The following is a 22,932-nucleotide window of genomic DNA, read 5'->3' as shown; positions in this document are numbered from 1 at the left end:
AGATGTGTATAAGAGACAACTATTATTAATTGTGTACTGTGAAGAAAAAACATCAAGTAAACAAAGTTTGATTCCGTATTTTTCAATTGTGTTATCAGGCGTACAGTACTAGCACAGGAGAAATTAGTATGTATTTGTTTACAACCAGGGGTTCATCAACCGCTAAACCCCATTCTTGAACAGACATTAGGCCTAAAAAAAAAACTTGTTTGTTTGCCGTCATCCGCCGCCCTCAAGTCCCGAAAATTAAGGGCAGGTTTTTCTTTTTTTCCTAAAAAGTTTTTTTTTAAAGTTTAAAAGATCAAATGAAAACCACTTTTTCATCGATTTTGGCACAGATCCGTGTTGTAAGGAAATTTTTACTATTTTAAATTTTTTTTAAAACAAAAATATGATCTTTTTTCCGTAAAAAAAATGACAATCACACAGTTTTCACGATGTTTCTATGATTTTACAAAAAAAAATTTTACAATGCGACAGCAAACAAATTTTTTTTTTAGGCCTTATCAACTGAACCAAATTTCATTCTCCACATGAGAAAGGACTACAAAATTCATAACGTTCCCGAATGCCTGGCGAGAATTTGCAAAGCTATCGATTAACAGAAATGGAATGTGGTGATACATTGGTTACATAGAGAAAATAGGTGGAATACACAAAAAAGGCCTGTACCTCTTCTCTTAAGACTCAGAGCTATACTACACCACACTAAGATGCTTTGAAAATTCTCTGGATTACAAATTTTCTTACTTACAAACTCTGTTCTGGGAGTTACTGTACTGTTAATACTACTGTATATGTTCATTTGAAAGCCGATGAATGACTTAACAATAAACTTGAAGTTGCCAGTTATATAAAATATAATTTTAGTTTCATCAATAACAAATCAAGCATAATTCAATTGTAATGATTTATAGTACTGTAAAGCACTGGTGTACTGATTGCAAAAAATATTACTATTTATTGAAACAAGGTTTGTACGGATTAATGGAGACAGAGTAATTAAAATTTGCCAGTGAAAAAGCAAAATAAAAAAATATGTAAAACAAATTGATAATATATATAACAATGGTTAACTTATATAGCTTAACATTAAATGTAAATACAAAAGGATCCAAGAAAGTAATATTTAATCTAACCCTAGAAATATACTATTACCAAACATTAAAACTAAATATTCAACGTTATAAACATTTGATGAATACATTTTCAATATTTAAGTAAAGACAAAAATTGGTCATAAGCACTATCAACTTAAGGAAAAATGGCTTGGAGATGTTTTCGAAAATAAGCAAACTATAATATAGGTTACAGAATATAGGCCTAGTTTTGTTTGTGGCTTGTTCTGTTGACTTTGTTTCGTCAATAGTGTTTGAACTTCATTTCATTTTACATTGTTAATAAAAATTTGCACCAAGACCATTGCTCAGAAAAACACAAAGGACACCGTGTTTATTATATGTGGCAAAGACAAGCCAAACCAGTCACTCATCGGAAAAATCAATTTTTAGTTATTAATACAGGGTTTAACAGTAAAATGAGAGCTACAAAATGGTAAAAGAATCATTTAAATCCGACACTTCGTTATGAAGTTCCACGAGTTTAAACATACAGCTGTTTAAAGAACAATATTTGAGAAATCAGCCTTCAAAGTTTACGATTTCGGGCATTTCTTAGGCAGAAACCATCACCAAATCGTTAAAAATTGTTGTTTTAACATTGAAAATGAGGAAAATAACAGCATAGCATGATATATAGATATATAAAGGTTAGTTTAGTGCAATAAAATAGATTTCCAAAATTTTGAAATTCCAGCATGTTTTGGCCATTATCGCCAAAACAGGATTTGCGACGAGTGACTGGTTTGGCTTGTCTTTGCCACATGTACAGTAGGTCATAGTTCTCTATCTAAAAGGTAATTTTACGTTGCTTCTATGTTTGAGAAAGTTTGGAAGCAAGCATTATATAGAGAACTATAAACATTCCATAAAGATACTAAATAAAAAATGACAATGTAATATTGTACCCTCTTGTGTTGGCAGACTTAAATACTAACAGGAACACCTGTCATAGGCTAGATATAATGTGTGCTCTTGTAGAATAGTTAGTCAAGCTGACCTGAGCAGAGGGTACACAACAAAGCTAATCTAATTCACAAAACCAACTATTTGGATATACATTAATATTTTATTGTGTATTCTAGTCAAGGATTGGATTGGATTGGATTTATTCGGTGAAAACACCAAGGATAACCCACAAAAGTCTAGAAGAAGACTTATTTCCAGTGGGGTCCTTCTGGTGGTGATTGGGCAGTACACAGGGAGACAATCCCCTACGTAAATCGGGGGATTCGTAAAATAGAGGTTGGGTTAAATTTGTGGTAACCTTTGACCTAATATGTACATAACGCTCATTAAACGTATGTATGAACGAATGATGTTACCTAGGTTAGACCTAGCCTCTAGGCCTACGAATAAAACCATTTGTTTAGTGTTTTTATTCATCACTTTAAGATGTCATAATAAAGTGTTCAAATAAAACCATGTGTCTAGTGTATTAATTCATCACTTTATATCTTTTATTTAACAAAAAAACATGAAAATATTGTAAGATTACTTGGGAACTTGGGAATTCCCCTTCATGCCTATTCTAAACAACAGAGCTGTGGTGTTGTCTGGGCCTGTTGAGACAAACTAAAACCATGTGCGCTTCACTGGGCGAGCCAAACAATTAGCGTTCGTGTACGTGAGACAGCAACCATGGGCAATGCACTGGGCGAGCCAACCAATTTGCGTTCGCGTACGAAACTATGTCTATCCAGCTTTGTGTAAAAAAATTGACCAGACGAGATTTTCCATGGTTTGCCACACGAAGCTAAGGAGGAAAGCAATTATTTTGAGCACCATCGGTAGTTGTTCATCTCACTCAGTTCACGTGGTTTTAGATTACAACCCGATATTAGACTCAATCAACGTTGCTGTTTAATGAAAATACGTTGCATTATGGTTTGTTTATTGTTATAGTTAATTGTTATAGCCTTTTTACTTATGGTTGCTCTGAAAAGGGCCGTTTGTTTTGAATATTTTTGGGTTTTTTGATGACATCATCGTCGATACGAGGCGTACGTAAAACCAAGGGTTCGTATAACTGGGGTACATAAAAACGAGGTTCTACTGTATTGTTGAAGTATAATCAACAGTGATCAACAATGCTCTCTAAATTTTAGGTATTTGCTGCCCTCTACATAATGTAAATTTTTCAGTTGAACACACACATAAGATAAGTGACACACACACTGTAAATTCCATTTTTGCTGTGACTGGGGACATTTCAGTACCAATAGACTTTAGCTCAAAGTACCAGTAGACAGAGAAATTAAGGTAACTATTTTGATTATTAAGATTTTATGGTATTAATAGGTCCATTGTATGTACTGTAATGGTGTAAGTTAAGTAAAGAGAAGCAACTAAAATTGAAATAATTTATTCCAAGTAAACGTCACAGAGAGGTTAACCAATAATTTGCAGCTTCATTGTGCTCAATTGCATATGGGTGTGGTCCATGACTACCTAGCGGCCGTAAAGAGGCACTTATAGTAGCTACAAGTTCACATCATTCCACAACAGGAGCTAAAATGAACCATAACATCGGGGTAACCCCTACGCTTCCGAATGATGCTATGGGTTGGTTCTACCAACCGAACAATGTGCGAGGAGCAGCTAGAACCAGCGCCGATGTTAAGGCTGTAGTCAGTGGTGTCCCTGCCTTTTTGCTCAGTCTCTCAACTTAAACGTTCCTATATTTTTTAATAACACACTTTTTTTTTATATCTTTACTATCCTATGTTTAATAAACATGGAAAACCCATGGTAAAATATAAATAATTTGCACCCACAATTTATATTCTGTAATTTAATTATATTTAGCTTTAGGCACTAGGGCCAACGATACTGTATGCCAAACAGTAAGCTATTAAATCACTCTTCAAAGTGGCAATCCTGTCACAAGACAAATGTACACACAAGATGCTTTACATAGACTAAGTCTCATAATGAGGTTTAGGGAGTGGAGTTGTTTTGGTCGTGAGAAAAAATCCTGTGACAGGAATTGACCCTGGGATTGGAAAGCAAGCAACTCCACTCCATCATTTCTTTTTCATATGCCCTGGTACAGAAGCAAATGTGTACAAATTTTAGTTTGTTCACTAGTATTATTCATAAATCATATTCACTGTTTTTTTTTTTTTTCAAGATGGATAAGGCAAACTCATTTGTGGATGACTTGCTAGGAAACACAGAACAACAAAGAGATCAGATTAAATGTGTTTGTGAAAATGAAGCAAGATACTACTGCCATGAATGCAGAAGATACCTGTGCACCAATTGTAGTGACCATCATACCAAATATCCACTGATGGAAAATCACAAGCTACAAACATTAGGTGATATGCAATCAAAAGCTCCAAATGACGATCTGTCAGTGTTACAGCCTCTGATGTGTTCTACTCATAATAAAACTTTGAAATTTTTCTGTGAACAAAGAAAACATCCAATATGCGAAGAGTGCATAAATGCTAACCAAAACCCTATCCCAATTTCAGAGGCTTTTGAAGAGTTTAAAATAAGCGCTACAGAATTGAAAGAAAATGCCAAAGATTTTATAGATAACTTACAAAGAGGTGTTAATGGAGTTCGTCAGACTGATACCAAATTAGAAGAAAGTAAAGAAACCTGTTTAAAAGATATTGATGATATTGTACAAGAACTAATCAATAAAATCAATGAAAATAAGGATGACATGAAAAATAAAGTACAAACAATCTACAAAAATAAAAAAAGGGTACTCAATATGCAAATTTCTGAATTGACAACAAAAATATCTGATGTAAAAAAACCACTGGCACGTCTTAATATGCTTTTAAAGGGTGATAAAACTAAAGCTATGCATTTGAGTAATAGAGTATATGAAGGACTGATAGAAAAACTTGATAGATCAACCTACACAAAGCCAAATGATGATGGAAAAATTTACTTCTTCAAAGACATTTCTTCACTGCAGTGGCAATGCAATATTGGAAATGTAACAGAAACAATGGCAGATCATCTAGCATTAAAAGGAGGAGAAGATGTGACCCAAGGTCAGCCAATTGTTGTCAAAGTATGCAAAACTGATGAATATGAAATAGATGCTAACTACATGAGGGCAACATGGACACAGCCAACAGGAGAAACCACTATCACTCAAGTTGAAGAAGATGGCAATGGAGGTCATGTTGTTACAGGAAAATGCACAAGCCCAGGTGTTTGCACACTTGATGTGAGTGTTGACAGTAAACCAATTAGACAGTCACCAATGAGGATAAAAGTAATTAAGGAAGGACTGATACATACTATTAAAATAGAAGAAGTCACTGTTTCAGATGTAGTTTTCTATGATGACAATCGCATGCTTGTTTCTTGTCAGACAAAAGACATTTTCAGGTACAAGCAATCAGGAGAATATATTGAAAAGGTTACTTTATCAGAAGGTGTAAAAGTTAACAGAATGTACAAAATAAAAAATGGGGGCTTAGCATTTAGTGATTGTGGTAATAAATGTATCGCATTAATTGATATGAATGATCAGGTGGTTAAATCAATTGGTCAGGGAAAACTGACAAATCCCAAGGGTCTCCATGTAGATGAGTCTAATGTGTATGTAGCAGATTGGAATTGTATCTTTGTGTTCAACATTGATAATGGCCAAGTTATCCGGCGTATACAGCAAGAACGTAATGTCCCTGATATTACTCTTACCAAAGGAGGAAATGTGATTGTATTATATGATCAGAATAGTAATTTCACATATTACAACAATACAAAAGAGCAATGTATAATACAAGCACTTGATAATGAGTTTAAGTTTCTTAAAAACATTGTCAAAGCAGATAGGATGTGGAAGCCACGTGGAGTTAAAGTGGATGCGGATGACAACATCATTATAGCCAGTGAACACAAATTGGAGCTATTCAGTATTGATGGAATTTTCATCAAAAGAATTGATAAAGAAGATGATGGAATTAACATTCCATGGGTATTGTCTATTGCAAATTATCCCCGGAGAGTTATAGTAGCAAACAAAGGAAATACAACAATACAAATATACAATTATTAATTGTCATAGAAAATATTGGCAACTTGGTTGTATAAAATTTTGATAGCTACTTGGTTATGAAATGTTTGCAAAAAGTTGGTATACCAAATGTTGGTATCTTTGTTGTAAAATGTTGGTTTGGTTTTATAAAATGACGGTAGCTTTGGTTATGTTTTTGTGTATGCAAGTAGTTAACTTGGATGGCCATGGCTAAAAGACAGCAGCTTTCTCCATGGTACAGTATGAATTATTGGCAGCAAGTTGTGTGCCAAAAAGCTGGTATCTTTGTTAACGTAAGTAACTTGATACTAATAAAATGTTGCTAGCTTGGTTGTGTTTTGTATTTGTAAAATTTGGTGTACCAATTAGAGTTAAATTGGAGGTAAGTTTGCATCAATTTGGTGTACCAGTGTTGATAACCTTGTAATGTATAATATGTTGAGTGTAATGTACAAAATGTTGAAAGGTTGTTTTTAAACAATGGCGAGGTTGTAAAATTTGTTGGAGATTGTGAAATCAAATGTTGGTAAATTAGTTGAATAAAATTTGGTGGTTCACAACTTTAATGTATAAAACGTTGTTTTTAAAAATATATTGTTTTTCTGTTGAATGTAAGTTGATGAAACAAAAAATTTGCAGGTGCAAAACTAGTACCTAAATTAGGGAAACACCTCAATTAAGGGATTAGGACCACCATAATTATAATTATATTCAATATACTCATAGTTTTAAAGGACAAGCTTAAGTCCATTTTGAAGGTATCATAACTACACTTGATGATTTGCATAGCATAGCAACATACTGAAGAAGACAATTCATTCACTCAATAAATTGCATTAATTCATGTAAAGTTTGGTATAGCTAAGCAATAATAAAATAATAATAATAATAATAAAATCAAAGTCTTTATATATAACATATGGTAATACAATAATGTTAACTCTATGTGCTTAATATTTACAATGTTCTACTTTCTACTCTAATCTACAAGATGTCTATCTTAAGAGGATATCTGTGTTGATCTTTGAAGTTTTTTTTGTCTCGGTACATGGAACATGAGAGCAAACTGTTTAATCAATTTATCAATGAATAAATACAGGTGGATAAAGGTATTCTAAATTCAATTTGTGTAATTCTGATTACATACTATACTAATTCCTTAGTTGCTGTATATCTTGTACAGAAAGCGACCTTTGTAATCATGTTTCTGATAAGTCTGCAAATTTATTGTATTCAGATTCAGTGAGTACTATCAAAGCATCAGAGAAACTCAAAGGCTGTCTCTTATACACAAAAAAAAAAAAAAAAAAAAAAAACACTATACTGTATGAATATTAATTACTAAAATCTAAACCATATTATTACTTGAAGAAAAAAAAAATCAATTTTATGGTGCCAAATTTGGAATAATGACAAAAATGAAATAAAAAAATCGAATTTCATATTGGAATATGCTTTTCCAGTTTAAGTGTTATATAGTATTGAGTTAGTTATTTTCACTTTTGTGTTTGTGTTTGTGTTTGAATTCTCTAATATTGTTGTAAGACTGCACGACAGTCAGTTTGAGAGTACCATTTAAGTAAGTAAACATAAGATATTGAATGTTGATGTAAGCAATTATCTTTCAATTAATCCCATTGTATCTATTACCATACTTCCAATTGGAATCTAACTTCCAATAAAAGCAAGGTGGCCTTAGTGCCTAAAGCCAATAAAAAATTTTAAAATGGTCTCTGTGGTTCAATGGTATGATACTGGTCGACAGAGAAAGGTTGTAGGTTCAAATCCAGCCAAAGACTCTTTTTTCATACAAATGAAATAAGGAATTTATTGAAGAGATGCTTGATACAATTATAACATCATGTTCCTATTTGAGCACTGTTATTTACACTATATCCATTTCCTGATTACTAATTAATTAAATGTCCTTGTAGGCCTACATTGTCATTTATATTTTGTAAAATGTGGCCAGTTTTGCTGGCCATATGAAACAGATTTGTAGTGTGTGTGAAGAATAAATATGAAGTAAACCAAGTTTGATGTCATTATTAAATTTATATTCTGTACCAGTGGCATAGTGCAGAAGAAATCAATAGGCATTTGTTACCTGCCAAGGGTACTTCAAAGCCATATCTCCCTGTTGGGTCTTTCATTAAGTTATTAGCTTAGCATCCCCCATCAAGCGATACTAAAGCTGAGGCGGATCCAGCCATTTTTATACAAATGATCTCACACTTGATTAGTGATATTTTTGGCTGCTGCAGAGATGGGAGAGGAGTTGGAAGAGCAAATACCTCTTGTAGCCCCCGGGGAAAAACTTACATTCTTAAACATTTTACGTTTGCTTCTGTTGCCATATCTCCTTATTTTAGAAGAAGACAAGGCTATAGAAAAGCAAAAATAAAATGTCTAAAAATTGTTTTGAATTGAACTGAAATTCTGAAACATAACAAGTACAAAATCACAAACATATGATGAATTTCAGTATAACCCTTTAGTCATCTCTGCTTGTTTCCAAAAGGGCCTTTTTGAGAACATTTGGAATGGAGTTGAATATCTTGGTGGTTAAGATGCATGTCTTTTAATGCCAGGGTTCTGGGTTCAATTCCTATGACAGCAGGATTTTTTCTAACAACTAAAACAACTTCTCTCCCTAAGTCCCATTAACGGTAGATATCTAATGAAGAGACCCATTATAAAGAAGAAAACAATTTGATATGTTGTTAAAAGTAGAAATAAATAATTTGACAAAAGTGTTACTGCTAATTTGCTAATTCGAAAATTAAGCTACAGTACCAAGCGGTTAAATGGCAAATAATTAAATTTTCCAATTCAATTTAATTCTTTGTTCATCAAATCAATTTCAGTTTACAAATAAATTGTATTTAATATTGTAATTATAAATAATTTAAAAAGTGGATAAAAGATAAAAAGGACATGAAACTCAAAGGAGCTTGTAAAATGAAGACCTGGAAGAACCTGTATGTAGAACCTAAAAATAATCATTTTGTCAGGTATTTAAAACATAGATAATTGTAATGATTTATCTGTAAACATTTATGTTCTGATTGCACAAGATATCAACTTCAAACAATGATTGTTAAGGTCAATGGAGGTCAGCATGAAAGATGGTCTAGACAGTGTATAGACTGATTTGAAATGGCCAATGGACTTGGTGACAGGTATCGAAGTCAAAATCACAAAGTAAATTACTCATAAACTGTACTGTTCTTTCATAATCTCTTAGTGGAGATTTGCTGACAAATACATAACAAGATCACCACAAAATCACCCCTCAGATTTTTGGTGGCTATTACACAGGTAAATTACAAACATATTCAAGACTTTCGTCATAACAGGTTTCACAAATAGCCACCCACCAATAATAAGTATTAAAATAAACATAAAATTTATATACCATACAATATACTTTATTTATTTGAATAAACACCCCCTCCAGAGCCTCATTTGGAATAAACACCTCCCAAATGAATAAAAAAAAATAATGGAAGCAACATCATTCTCAACACATTCCATTAATCTTCTACTCCAGTAGACAGAAATTCATTTTTTTTCTAGCCTTGTTGGGATCAATGAGTCAACAACAGTGACAATGAAGGCAACATGAATAACACCACAGGTAAAAACAATAAACTATCCGCAGCTTCATTCCCAGAGCTGTACAAAGTTAATTTTTTTTTTGGCTATACCAAGGTCTAGTTTTGCTAAAAAAAATTGTTAGCCCTTATATACCATCTATTGAATACTGGTCTAGTATTAACATATTTTTTGCTAGCCCAACATTTAAATATGCAAGTCCCGGACCCAGGACCAACTTTTTACAGTCCTGCATTCCTTTGTAGAGGTTGATTCAATAATGGAATGTATACTCAAGATGGCAGAGAATTGGCCAAATTTGCTAGAGTACAACACCTGTTGTGTAAAAAATGTATTTCAAAGATGCAACTTTGACAGCATTATTAGTTACAGTATAATAAAAATTGAACTGGACTGAAGATGTTAAAAGTGAGTTTTCAAATATAAATTATTCATTAATATATGAAAAAAAAAATCACCAGGTATAGCTATATATCATTTTCACTTATTATTTTTTACTGACTTAAATAATGTCAAAAAACATTTTGTACCTAATGTGAAAAAGAGGAGGCTTACCTTGATATTCATACGTGTACTCAAATTCTGCGTCCACCATGCGCATTATTGCAATGCTGTCGTCTCTGATGTAGTAGCGTAATTGTTTTTGCCACAGCCATTCTTCTGTGCTTGTGATATTGTTTTTCATTAGAAGTTGAACGACTTCTATTCCATGAATTGTGTCCAAAATTAATGCCTAAAAAATAGAAGATGATCTGGGTTTAAAATTATGAAGCAGACTTCTTCCTCAAGATAAAAACAAACCCCACACTATGATATTTTATGTCCCAAATACATGGGATTTGCCCATATATGAGTATATGACATCATTATGGCCATATATGGGTGAAATATGACATCATCATGCCCATATATGGATAAATCACATAAGTCACTTTTACACTATTAGATTACTATGTATCAGACTTTACCAAAGAGCTATTAAAACAACTTGAGCGCTAACTAGGCGAGGAAGCAATGCAGAGTTGTGTATGTGTACTCACAAGATGGCTGCTGCAGAAAAGCACCACCATCAGGCTTAATATAGATATTACAACCATGAATAAGACCTCTAATTATCATTTCATTAATCATTATTACAGTAATAATAAACTCTTAAAATAGCCTAGCCAAAAAGAGGCCAAGTGGAGCATCTAATTTAAAAATAAGGTATTGAGGAATGAAAATCAAAATCTTGTTTGGTACATCGCTTCAACATACGTGTAACTTAGATGTACTTTCATGTTAAATGGGGGCGCCATTGAAAGTGAGGCTTAGGTGTATTATGATTGGCTGAATCTACTACAGCAGCCATCTTGTTGAGTACACACACAGTGTCCTGTGTATTTAGAACACTAAATGCACTGAAGTTAGCGCTGTAATACTGTACAGCCTTTTTTTACACGCCCTATATTTTTTGCGATTTTACAATTTTAGATATTCCACGTCCTTTTAATTTCACAATTTTATGATTTCCAATCGTTTTTTAACATGATGCAGAAACTTACCATTATGTTCCTTTTTTTAGCCTATATTATAGCTAAATTTTGGTGGGATTTTCCCGATTTTTCCAGTAATCTCCTACCTCCCGATTATTAGGCTAGGTACCTTAGGTAGACCAAGGCCTACCTCAGCCTGCCAGCTAGCTAGACGAAGGCTTTAAAATGGATAGTTCACATGTGTGGCACACACACAAGCGGCACGTATGCCTGACATTCATAACAAAGAAGAAATAACAACATTGATATGTTTTACAAAAAGATTAGTATTCTTATTATAACTATCGAAATTTACAGACAATGTGGAGCTTTTCATTACAAAATGAGCCTGGGATGGAATCACTCATTCATGACCATCCTATGTTCTATATGTTATATCCATTTTCTTTTGTGGCATCCTTGATCCTCCTCATTTCCTTTTCCCTTAAGCTGGTTTTACACTAGGTCAATTTATTTGCATGAATCAAAGCGTCAATTCGCTTCCTGAGCTCTGATTGGTTGCGTAAATTTTCGCTTCTCAAAAATTAAAAAGTTTTTTTTTGTTTTTTAACCATATACATACAGGGTGACCCTTCCAGCGTATCCTAGAATGTCGGCTGATATTCAGGGGCCCTCTTTTTAAATACATGAAATAATGTGATGCTTTTATCTCTTTATGAGGCTGAGGGAGTGGAGTTGTTTTTAGTCTGATGTGAATATGCATAAACCAAAGCTTTCGATTCGTGCGAATGAACTTGCTTAGTGTAAAACCCGATTTATGTTCCCACATTAAGGCAGTCTTGCAGTAACATTTACATACCTTGTCAATCATATACAAAATACAGATAATTGAAATGATTAATATTGTTTATAAAACTGGTGGTTGCGCAAGATATCACTATGACATACTATCTATTGAAACAATGATTATAAAACTACTACATTAATGGGGTACAGAATGCAAGATTATTTGGAAAGATATAAATCAGTACATGGGCACTGGGTGAAATGTTTCAAAGTCAAAGGCAAAGTATAATCTAATTCTAATCACCAATTTAGCCCTTTTGTTTGGTTTGAATACCAGTTGCAACCTCATTTGTTGACCTACCTTCAGTTTGAGTTCTAGGACACCTGTCTGTCCACCGATCTGAACATTGGCCTGGGTATATGCATCAAGTTGACCCTCGACCTCACTAAGGAACTGTTGTAGACTATTTTCTCTGATTGCTGCTTCGCATTGTTCGGTGAACTGAATCTGATCAGCCAGACATAGTATCTACAAAAACATTTTCAGCACTTTAATAATCATAATATTAATAATAATACAAAGGTAAAATACAGTTACAAAATAACCTGTGGCTTTAACGAGGCTGAAATGCAAAACCCTAATATATTGTATAGAATAATATATGTTATTTTTTAGTTCAAGTTTTCTGCCTAGTTAACTACTGTTGTATAAAATAATTTTAAAAAAAATTTCAAGGTACATTCATTCTGGATATTCAGCAAGTAAATGGCGATGCTAAATTATATACCTACATGTACATGGATAAACCAATTACTACTTTAACTGGAATACCCTTCAAAAATAATAGAACTATCCTCATAGAGAATTATAATATCCACGGTAACCACCACTAATGCATCCTAAAATTTGCAATGGGCAGTTCTATTATTTTTTAGGGATATCCTATTTAAAGCACCAATAGCAATTGTCAAATTATTCAGTAAGTATTCACAAATTAGACTAACAAATGTGCAATATACTAACAACAGAAACATTCTGTGATTGGCGGTGACACACATGAATTGTGTTATCACATGACCATGTGCAATTTTCACTTAAGCTATAAAGAGCGCCCTCATACCTGTGATGGATACTTGGATGGATCCACTCCAGCACTGCTACCACTCTTGTAGGCCTTCAAACAGTCAACAAGCAGCTGCTGTAGGGTTGCCTTCATCTCCTCTGCCAACCGGCCTAGCCAAATCTACAAGGAAAATTTACCATCAGCATTAATCAATGCAAAACGCGAAGGAAGATCCTTTGCTTTAAAAGGTTAAAAAATTATTACACATGTATTGCAGTTATAAATTGTGGCTTAATATTTTATAAAAAATCAATTTCAGATATTAAGACTTTGTAGAAAAATGCTTGGTGGTAATTCCAACCCCGGATTTAATATATTAATATTTTAAATACGTTAAATTGATTGTTTCAATGTTTTAAGCATTCAAAGCTACAGATCTTGAAAGCGAGCATTTTAACCACATATATTCATTAGTTTTAAAGATAGGCTCCTGAGGAAAAAAATATTTTGATATTTTGTAGAACTGATTTTTTAGAAAAATGAAAGAAGTTGTTCGATGAAAAACTGGGGAACGGTGAATGACATACAGGTTTTTGAATATTTAAAATCTGGGGGAAAAGGTGAAAAAACTGGGGGAAAAGGTGAAAAAACTGGGGGAAAAGGTAAAAAAACTGGGAGAAAAGGTGAAAAAACTGGGAGAAAAGGTGAAAAAACTGGGGGGAAAGGTGAAAAAAGGGAGGCTACACTCCTTTTAAGAGTCTCTTCATGTGTGAGCTACCCGGTAAACCGGTACCAGCTACTCCACAACCCAAGGTAAAAAAGCAAATACACAATAAACCAATCCACACTTCCGCTCAATACTATAACATCAATTACGGTAGAACCCCTCATTTACGAACCCCGATTTTACCAATACCCGTTTTTACAAACGTAAAAACATGTCATTGTTGTCATAAAGTTCCTATTTGATGTACAAAACACACATGCGCGTCAAGAATTAATCGTTAGGCGCGTGCTGAAGTTTATTTACTCGGTCTTAAACGGTTTGCTGAACACTATCAGCGTTCTTTACCACAATACAAAATGCAAATAGTGCGCTTTGAATACATTGACATTCAACACAGCGATCATACTTCATGTCTGCAACCGTCAGAAAACTCCCTCCAATGCGTAAGTTGTTGGCATATTGATAGGCACATGATTTATTCAGTGGAAAATGTTCGTAAACAAACTTGAAAGTGAATTCTATTCACTTTCAAGTTTGTTTACGAACACTGTCCACTGAATAAATCATGTGTGTCTTAGCCCTAACTGTTACGTAATAGAAAAGACAAAATAATCTTTGTAATTAACCCAACTACCACATTTATTTTACCAATGATATTCGAATAAATTTCACACGAGAGATTACTGTGTAGTGTATAAGCCTACAGTCACGTTTAGGTTCAATTTATAATTTTAATTAAAAATGGATTTTATTTGTCAAATCTCACTAACGTTAATCTACAGTACCATTTCATTATTTCCCCCATAAAATAAGCCCTGTTGCGCCACCCACGGGGCTGTGTTTCTTCGTAAGCTTGAAGGTAAGTCATATAGGCCTATTAATAAAGTTTGTATACACATTAACAAGTGTGTATAGTACTGTACATTTATGATCGTTATTTATTTTGAATTCATTTCGAGCGCAAGTTGGAGTTTTGGCTCCAATTCAACAAAATTCCAGTCCAGGCCTAGCCTAGGCCAGCCTAGCATATCGGTAGTGTAAATACATAGGAATTTCACACAACCCCGATTTTATGTACAAATGATTTTTACGAACGCCTCTGGGCCCATCCCGTACGTAAATGAGGGGTTCTACTGTACCTCAACTTCTGGGATGATCTCTATTGGCTTCAGCAGAGGGACAACCTCTCCCTGGATGGACTTCATGGTAAGGATGTGCTTGCAACCATCATCAAAATCTACACTATGGATTCCAGCAAAGAGTTTCTTCAGATGAGATTGAATCACAGCTGGATTTGTTGACTGACCCAATATCTCAAGTAGATCATCATCGCCGATGAAATAGAAACGAGGAAATACTGAACGTTTATCCTGTATTAAAAATAACAATGAATGAATATATAATAAAGAGATATAAAAGTGTTTATAACTGTAATGGCTTAATTTTGTCAGAAACCAGATTAAAATCAAAGTATCGGATGTTCTGATTGGCCAAAGAGTTGCCTACCTCCAAATATTCATTCAGTGCTTTCTGACACCGCTGCAACTGATCCAGCTCCGTCGTTAGTATGTTTCGCAAACCAGGGCGCACCACAAAAGATAACAAACGGTTGTCACGGGTGACATCCATCATGATGCTCCTACATGGAAACAAGTATGAACATCATAATTTATTAACATATTAACAACTGATTGGTGATTAATTGATTGGTTTTCTAAAGTGTCGTTAATTGATTAATTGATCATTGGTTAATAAGCTAATTCATAGTTTGAACTGCGCATGCCCTATCAAGGTTAGTCGATATAAAAAAAAACATACACACAACATAGGTTTATGTCGACTGACCTTAAATACGGCATGCGCAGCTCAAATTATGAATCAGTTTATTCCTTGATGTATAGTAAACTAACTGATTGGCAATGATTAATACATATATATATCATTGATTGGTAAATGATTGATTGATTGATTGATTTATTGAAATTGAAATGTTAGATTGAGTATAAATAATTACATGGTCCTTTATATTTATCTCCAAAATGATTTTTCATTTATCTATAGGATTTTAGAAAATGTAACCATACTGAACTTGCCATCCTGATTGGATATGGTCTCATATATACCTCCTACTGAACATTAAAAGGTACTATAGATTTGACAATGAATACAAAATGTGAGACCATCATACTTATAATTATCCTATAAAAATTAATTGAATCATATTAATTGCAATGGTACCTGAAGTCTTCATCAACCCTTCTGAATCGCCCCTGCTCCTTCGGTAAGGCACCTCTGCCAAAGATTGGTTCAAGGTATACCCACTTACGCTGCACCTGGTTCAGGTTGTGCAGATACTCATCCAGATCTGCCAACCTCTGCTCCCACAAGGTTGCCTTATCCAGAAATCCTTTGTAGTATGGTGAGTCCTTAAGAGACTGCAACAGACTTTGGTTGTCACCTACCTGAAATTCAAAAAATATATAAAAACCAGGCAATTAAAAAATATATTGTTTTGCAGAGTTCCAAACAACCAAAATGTGTTTTAAGATCGAAAACTGAAGAGTTAAAGACATACCTGAGTAACAAGATCTTTCCAATCCTTGATGAGTTTGATGGTTACCTTTTGACTGTCGGAGTAATCCGTCAGTGTAAACACAGCTGCAGCACCCCACAGCTCAAGTTCTCTCAGTGCCTCACGAATTGATACTTCTCCCTGCGCTCGATTAAACAATTCCTAAAAAATAAAAAAATTTTGTTTGCCATAACTTAATCATGTTGCTATTTCGTGAATATTTACCCATTTTATTTTTGCACTTTTTTTAAGATTTAAATTTTTTTTTTTTTTAAGCTACTTTAGTGACTTATGATGTAAAACAAAATTCATGCTAACCTTCAATTCATTCCCATTACTGATGATTTCATTGGAGGCATTGAGGACATGTCCAAAAGTTAGTTTCTCCAGCGTTGTATCCCTGGGCATTTTCAGCATGCGAAATAATTCTAGCCAGTGGTCCTGCGAAAGTACCTCACCACGGACGTACTTCAATAATGGAATCAAATGCTGCAACAGAAACAAAATTTGCTTTCTCACAAAAACAAAAAAATAGAAGCAGTATTGCTATTTCTTTGGTTCATTAACATTAAGTCCAGTCAAATTTACACAACACATAATTCATTAACCTAATGCAGTATTCATAGAACTTTCATAGCAATATTGGCTAATGTTCTACAAGCTTAAATGATAACTCACCCTGTATTTCTCGATATCTTTGTTGAGCCTGACTGTCATGAGGCTAGCCTCACCGTCCACATCTCCTCCCCGAAGCCTCTCAGCCCACTGGCCTAAGAAGTCTTCAAAATGATATGTCTTAGACCTGTGATAAAAAGCCCCAAAACACATTTTGATTGTGGCTTAGCAGCAGCAGCAGATATTTAAAATATTAGCTGGTATGTACGTTGTAGGTAGTATGTTATGGGGACTTAGTAAGTCATTGGATCTCATACAAAGGTCTACAGCACTTACAATGACTTCTTAGGGAGAGGGACAATACATCAGAAACAAATAGGTTTGTAGTACCTGAAGAGGTCTACATATTGGTAGAAATATAATTAGCTTGGAGAAATTTTGGGAAGCAGAGATTGACAAATTCAAATGATAGTTTAGGAGGTTTCGGTAGGCTGGAGAGTTCTACATATGCATAGATTGAGGTTGATTAAAAAAAAAAAATTGCAGCAGAAAATTTAAAGCGGAGCAGCCTGTATAGAAGAGGTTTACATAAGCATAGTATGTCTGTCTGAAGACTCATCTGGAGAGGTATAAAGTCTCACCTGAACGTCACCCAGTCCTCTTTGGCAAGTTCACTAAGACCAGTGCTGAATTCTTCATACAGACCCCACATCCCTTCATGCTTCTTGATGTCTTCTCGCAGCTCATTGGCCAGTTCAAATTCAGGATTTGGAAGGTCAAAGTGCTCACAGTCAAACCTAGAATAAACCACAAAAATATTCTAGCTTTAGTTTTGGTTCTCATCAAACCATAAACACCACTATCATCACCACTACCATCAACATTACAATTACCATCACCACCCGCTATTTAACCACCCATCATTACCACAACCACATGATCATTATCGCCACCACAAATACATCACACCATTAATACAACCATCATCACCTCGACCGTCAATACCTTCACCAGTCTACCACTTCATTACCATCAGTACATCACAATCATTACCATCATACCACTATCATCACCACAACCACCAACATCAGTATCACCATTACCATCACTACCAGCTATTTCTCCGCTTTGGCTACCACCACTCTCACCACCACTATCACTACTACTATCACCACAACCACCATCACCGCAAACATCACTGACAACACCAATATCACTCTTACATCACCACTACCACAAACACATCACCATTAATATAACCATCATTCTATTACCAGTCTATCACCAGTATGACTTCATTACCATCAGCAATACATTACCATCGTCATCGTCGCTACCATAATAATCCCCACATCATCACCAAATTATTTATATTCAACATACACAAGATTTTCTCTAGTTTTTTCCAGCTCATCAAATTCAGCTCGTTTTTCTTTCACAACTTCAACTGCTTTCCTACAAGCTTCCACATCGTTTTTCTCAAGGACGTCCTCATTGGGTTTAAACTGGTGCCATCTGGCAGAGAACTTTTCAAGTTCAGAAGAGAATGCTTGGACTCGAGATTGCACATTGTTTTTCATAACAGAAACCTGTAGAATTCAATAATGAAGATTTAATAAGTATAATGAAAATAAAAATGATGACAATAATGGATTTTAATAATAACAAATAAAACAATAATAATATTATTTAAAATATATTAATGATAATAAATATTGATAACAATAATAAATACATTAATAAAAAAAAAGACAATAAATTTATATTAAAAGGAAACAAAGATTTTGTAATGTTATCGACATTAATTTACCAGGCCGTATTTATTTACTTATTTGGTTATTTATATAGCAATTTTCTTTGCCAAAGCGTTTCTGTCCCTGGTCATTGAGTCCACATGCTTAAGAGTTGCCTCTGAATCACCGCAGGAGCAGGCAACCCCACCAGGTACCCATTTATACTCGTCAGTGGAAAGAACCAATGCAGTAAAACCCTGATCTCAAGGTTAGGAAACCAAACTGTTCCCACTGCACCAAACCACTTCTAGCTGTATGAGCTAGCCTTGGCTATTGGAATATACCTCTCACCTGTTCTTTAACCATTAACTGATGACTCTCCATCATCAACTCAAACTTGTCCCATTTAGCCTTCAGTTGACCCAGCTGCTCAACACCGCCACCAGCTACTGACCTCAGCAAACGGTTCTTAGTCTCAGCAATATCAAATTGCGGCTGTATCTGTAATGACAAAAAACAATAAAAGGGTTGCTATAAATTCAAGTAGGTACCTCATTCATAGATTGCTGATTTGTTTATTTTATCTTAATAACTGTTGTTATTATTACTATTCAATTTAAAAACTGTGTCATGAACTCAGAGACTCGGTGCTCTTCATAATAAGGACCTTTTCTATTACTTGACGACGGTAGAACCTAAAACGTAATGACATCACTAAGAATTCATCTGCGAACATTGATGTTCTTGTTTTCGCCTGGATTCTAAGTTGTCGCACAAATCAAAAGCTCCCAAATTACTGTCCAGGCTCCCTAAATAAAAATAGTACTGCAGTGGAAAAACCACTACTACTAAGGACATTCACCTCAGATGATAAAGTGTAAAAAGTGTGAACCAATAAAATTTTATTAATCAAGCGTCAAAACATAACTACTTACAGACGGTTTTTTCGCAGCAAGCTCTGTGTGTCTGGCGTTAGCCTGGCCTATTTCCTGCACAGTCTGTGGCCGTGTTGAGAGCGACTCTATCGCTTCTGTCACAAACTTGTCAATTTCGTTCACATGATTGCTGATGGATCTTCGCAGGGAGTTGAGGAGGGCGTCAAAGAGCTGTTGAATGTGATCGTCAATCACGGCTCTAACGGGTGTTGTTGATACGGTGATACAGTCAACTTTTATTTGGCTTTAAAAAAATTACAAATACAGGAAATGTGCTAGATTACACTAATGATGTTGGCAGTCTGTTGGCAAACGAATGGAAATAACACAAGCTCATGACTACTATTACTACTGTCAGTGTTCTCTTAAAACACCCCTTGAAAATAATAGAATCATCCACTAACAGCATGCTGTACTGCTATTCACAATGATTATGACTTCAATCCTAAATTGTTCGAGGGGGTTGGGTAGGAGGAGGGTTTGGAGTCTACCTTGACTAAGTCAGCAGGGAAACTTTATTGTCAAATTATCTTCCATTATGCTGGTTTTGGCATATCTGGCACCATATGGTGCTGTGGGGAGATAGTTGAAATCAAAAAAAATATTGCAGTGGCAAGATGGAAGGTGGAAAATAGTTTAGCTGCCGAGATGAAAAAAAATACAGAAGCAAATAAAAAATAAACAAAATGTAAACAAAATACTAATATATGACATGATTACTTACCTTGGTAGCTTTTCTGCATCCCTGCCTTTACCCTTCAGGGCTTTGAAGTTCCTCTCCCAGTCTGGTACTGTGTGAAGTTGCTCTTCAACTAATTTATCCAAATCAACAGATCCAAGCACAACCCAGGGCTTAATAAAGGGAGAATATGGTAATTATCATGATTAATTAATTAATATATTTAAAGTATGGCATATTGAAGGAAACAGAGACTACAGCAAAAGAACAATTTTTGTTGATATAGGCGTAGCTATCGGTTGATTTGATAATCAGACGGTACTGGGGAGGGACAACTTGATTTCCTGATCCACAACAAACATCCATTTGTAGAAGCATTTACAAAGAAAACATATCTAAAGTGGCCTAGATTGGCATGAGACCAGAACTAAAAATACTTCGGCTTTGAATATAGGAAGATTGAATTGTGTTAAACTAAGTTTATAATGCACACGATGTTTACGAAAGTTCCAGGGGCGGATTGATATAAAACGGTCATAACTGGTTGTCTTAACTCCTCAAGTAAAACCTGCTTTATCACGTAGACAGTCTTACTAAAGTCACTCTGCTAAGACCATTGCTATAAAACAGTCTTCGCTTACTGTTCTAATAACCTACCTGGTGACTCGCACCCTAATTTACCTTGAATCTATGCAGAGCTTCCACAAGCTTCTGGAACAATTCCTCCGCTTTACGGTACAGTATCGGAAATCGGCCTGCATTCCTCTCAATCATGACGGGAAAGATAAGCACCTGCCCGGGATCACTCAGGCCTTTGAAGTGGTTCGGTATGCTGATGAACTTCTTAATCTCCCGGAAGTACTTTGCACGGACCTCTTCCAACGACGGTCGGAACTGCAGCTTCTGTTGCCTAGGGAAAGCGCACAAATTATGTGATTCAAAAGACGACAAACTTATATACGGCCTGACTACATAGGAAAATATATAAACGTACTCAGTGTCTAATACCCTATTCCCCTATCTGCCATGATTTATTGTGATGACAAAAATAAATACAACATACATACTATTCTTATAATAATAATAATAATAATAATAATAATAACAACAATAATAGCACCTCATGTTATCACAACCTCACAACAATATAAGAGAAGGGAACTAAAAACTAAATTAACAGACTATAATATTAAAACAATAATAATAGTAATAATAATAATATATAAAACAAGATAGTAATGTACAAGTGTATTATTAATTAATATATTTAAAGTACGGCATATTGAAGGAAACAGATACTACAGCAAAAGAACAATTTTTTTCATATAGACATAGCTATCGGTTGATTTCTCGTCGATTTATAATAAGGTGGTACTGGGGAGGGACAACTTTCCTGCTCCACAACCAGACATCCATTCGTAGAAGTCTTAACAAAGAAAACATATCTAAAGTGGCCAAGATTGGCATGAGACCAGAACTAAAAATATTTCGGCTTTGAATATATGAAGATTGAATTGTGTTAAACTGAGTTTATAATGCACACGATGTTTACGGAAGTTGCAGGGGCAGATTGCTATAAAACTGTCATAACTGGTTGTCTTAACTCCTCAAGTAAAACCTGCTTTATCACGTAGGCAGTCTTACTAAAGTCACTCTGCTAAGACCATTGCTATAAAACAGTTTTCGCTTACTGTTCTGATAACCTACCTGGTGACTCACACCCTAATTTACCTTGAATCTATGCTGAGCTTCCACAAGCTTCTGGAACAACTCCTCCGCTTTACGGTACAGTATCGGAAATCGGCCTGCATTCCTCTCAATCATGACGGGAAAGATAAGCACCTGCCCGGGATCACTCAGGCCTTTGAAGTGGTTCGGTATGCTGATGAACTTCTTAATCTCCCGGAAGTACTTTGCACGGACCTCTTCCAACGACGGTCGGAACTGCAGCTTCTGTTGCCTAGGGAAAGCGCACAAAATATGTGATTCAAAAGACGACAAACTTATATACGGCATGACGACATAGGAAAATATATAAATGTACTCAGTGTCTAAAACACTATTCCCCTATCTGCCATGATTTAATAATAATAATAATAATAATAATTATTATTATTATTATTATTATTATTATTAATAATAATAACAATAACAATAATAATAACAATAACAATAACAATAATAATAATTATTATTATTATTATTATTAATATTATTATTATTATTATTATAATAATAATAATTATAATATTAATAATAATAATAATAACAATAATAATAATTCTGGATTTATATAGCACCTTACATTATCACAACCTCGAGGCAATTACCAACAACATAAGAGAAGGGAAATAAAAACTAAATTAACAGACTATCATATATATAACAAGATAGTAATAATACAAAAGCACCATTAATTTTTTACCCAATTTATTTACAAGTTTATTTTATTCCAGTTTAGTTTACCAATTAATTCAATGATTATTAATAATGATTACAATAGTTTATAAGTTATTTTAATGATTTATTCAATTCAGCCCACACAGTCATTCTTAGAGTTTCTTTCCATAGGCCTACCTGTACCTTATCATTTCAT

General features: G+C 34.4%; 1 protein-coding gene and 1 pseudogene across 1 annotated transcript; one reads left to right on the top strand and one right to left on the bottom strand.

The window, feature by feature from the left end:
- Positions 1-3,305: 3,305 nt before the first annotated feature.
- On the top strand, positions 3,306-7,380 carry LOC117110440 (tripartite motif-containing protein 2-like). Its single transcript, XM_033253149.1, has 2 exons — positions 3,306-3,380; positions 4,252-7,380. The coding sequence occupies exon 2, from the start codon at positions 4,252-4,254 to the stop codon at positions 6,151-6,153; it is 1,902 nt and encodes a 633-aa protein (XP_033109040.1). The 5' UTR covers positions 3,306-3,380; the 3' UTR covers positions 6,154-7,380.
- A 2,850-nt stretch (positions 7,381-10,230) lies between these two features.
- LOC117110425 lies at positions 10,231-22,352 on the bottom strand (annotated as a pseudogene).
- Positions 22,353-22,932: the final 580 nt, after the last annotated feature.

This window comes from Anneissia japonica, unplaced genomic scaffold (assembly GCF_011630105.1).
Source record: "Anneissia japonica isolate Jap-2015-1 unplaced genomic scaffold, ASM1163010v1 scaffold287936_len456577_cov159, whole genome shotgun sequence".
In the NCBI taxonomy this organism is placed as follows: Eukaryota; Metazoa; Echinodermata; class Crinoidea; order Comatulida; family Comatulidae; genus Anneissia; species Anneissia japonica.
Note: the sequence above shows the minus strand (reverse complement) of the source record. Positions and strands in the feature narration are given on the sequence as shown.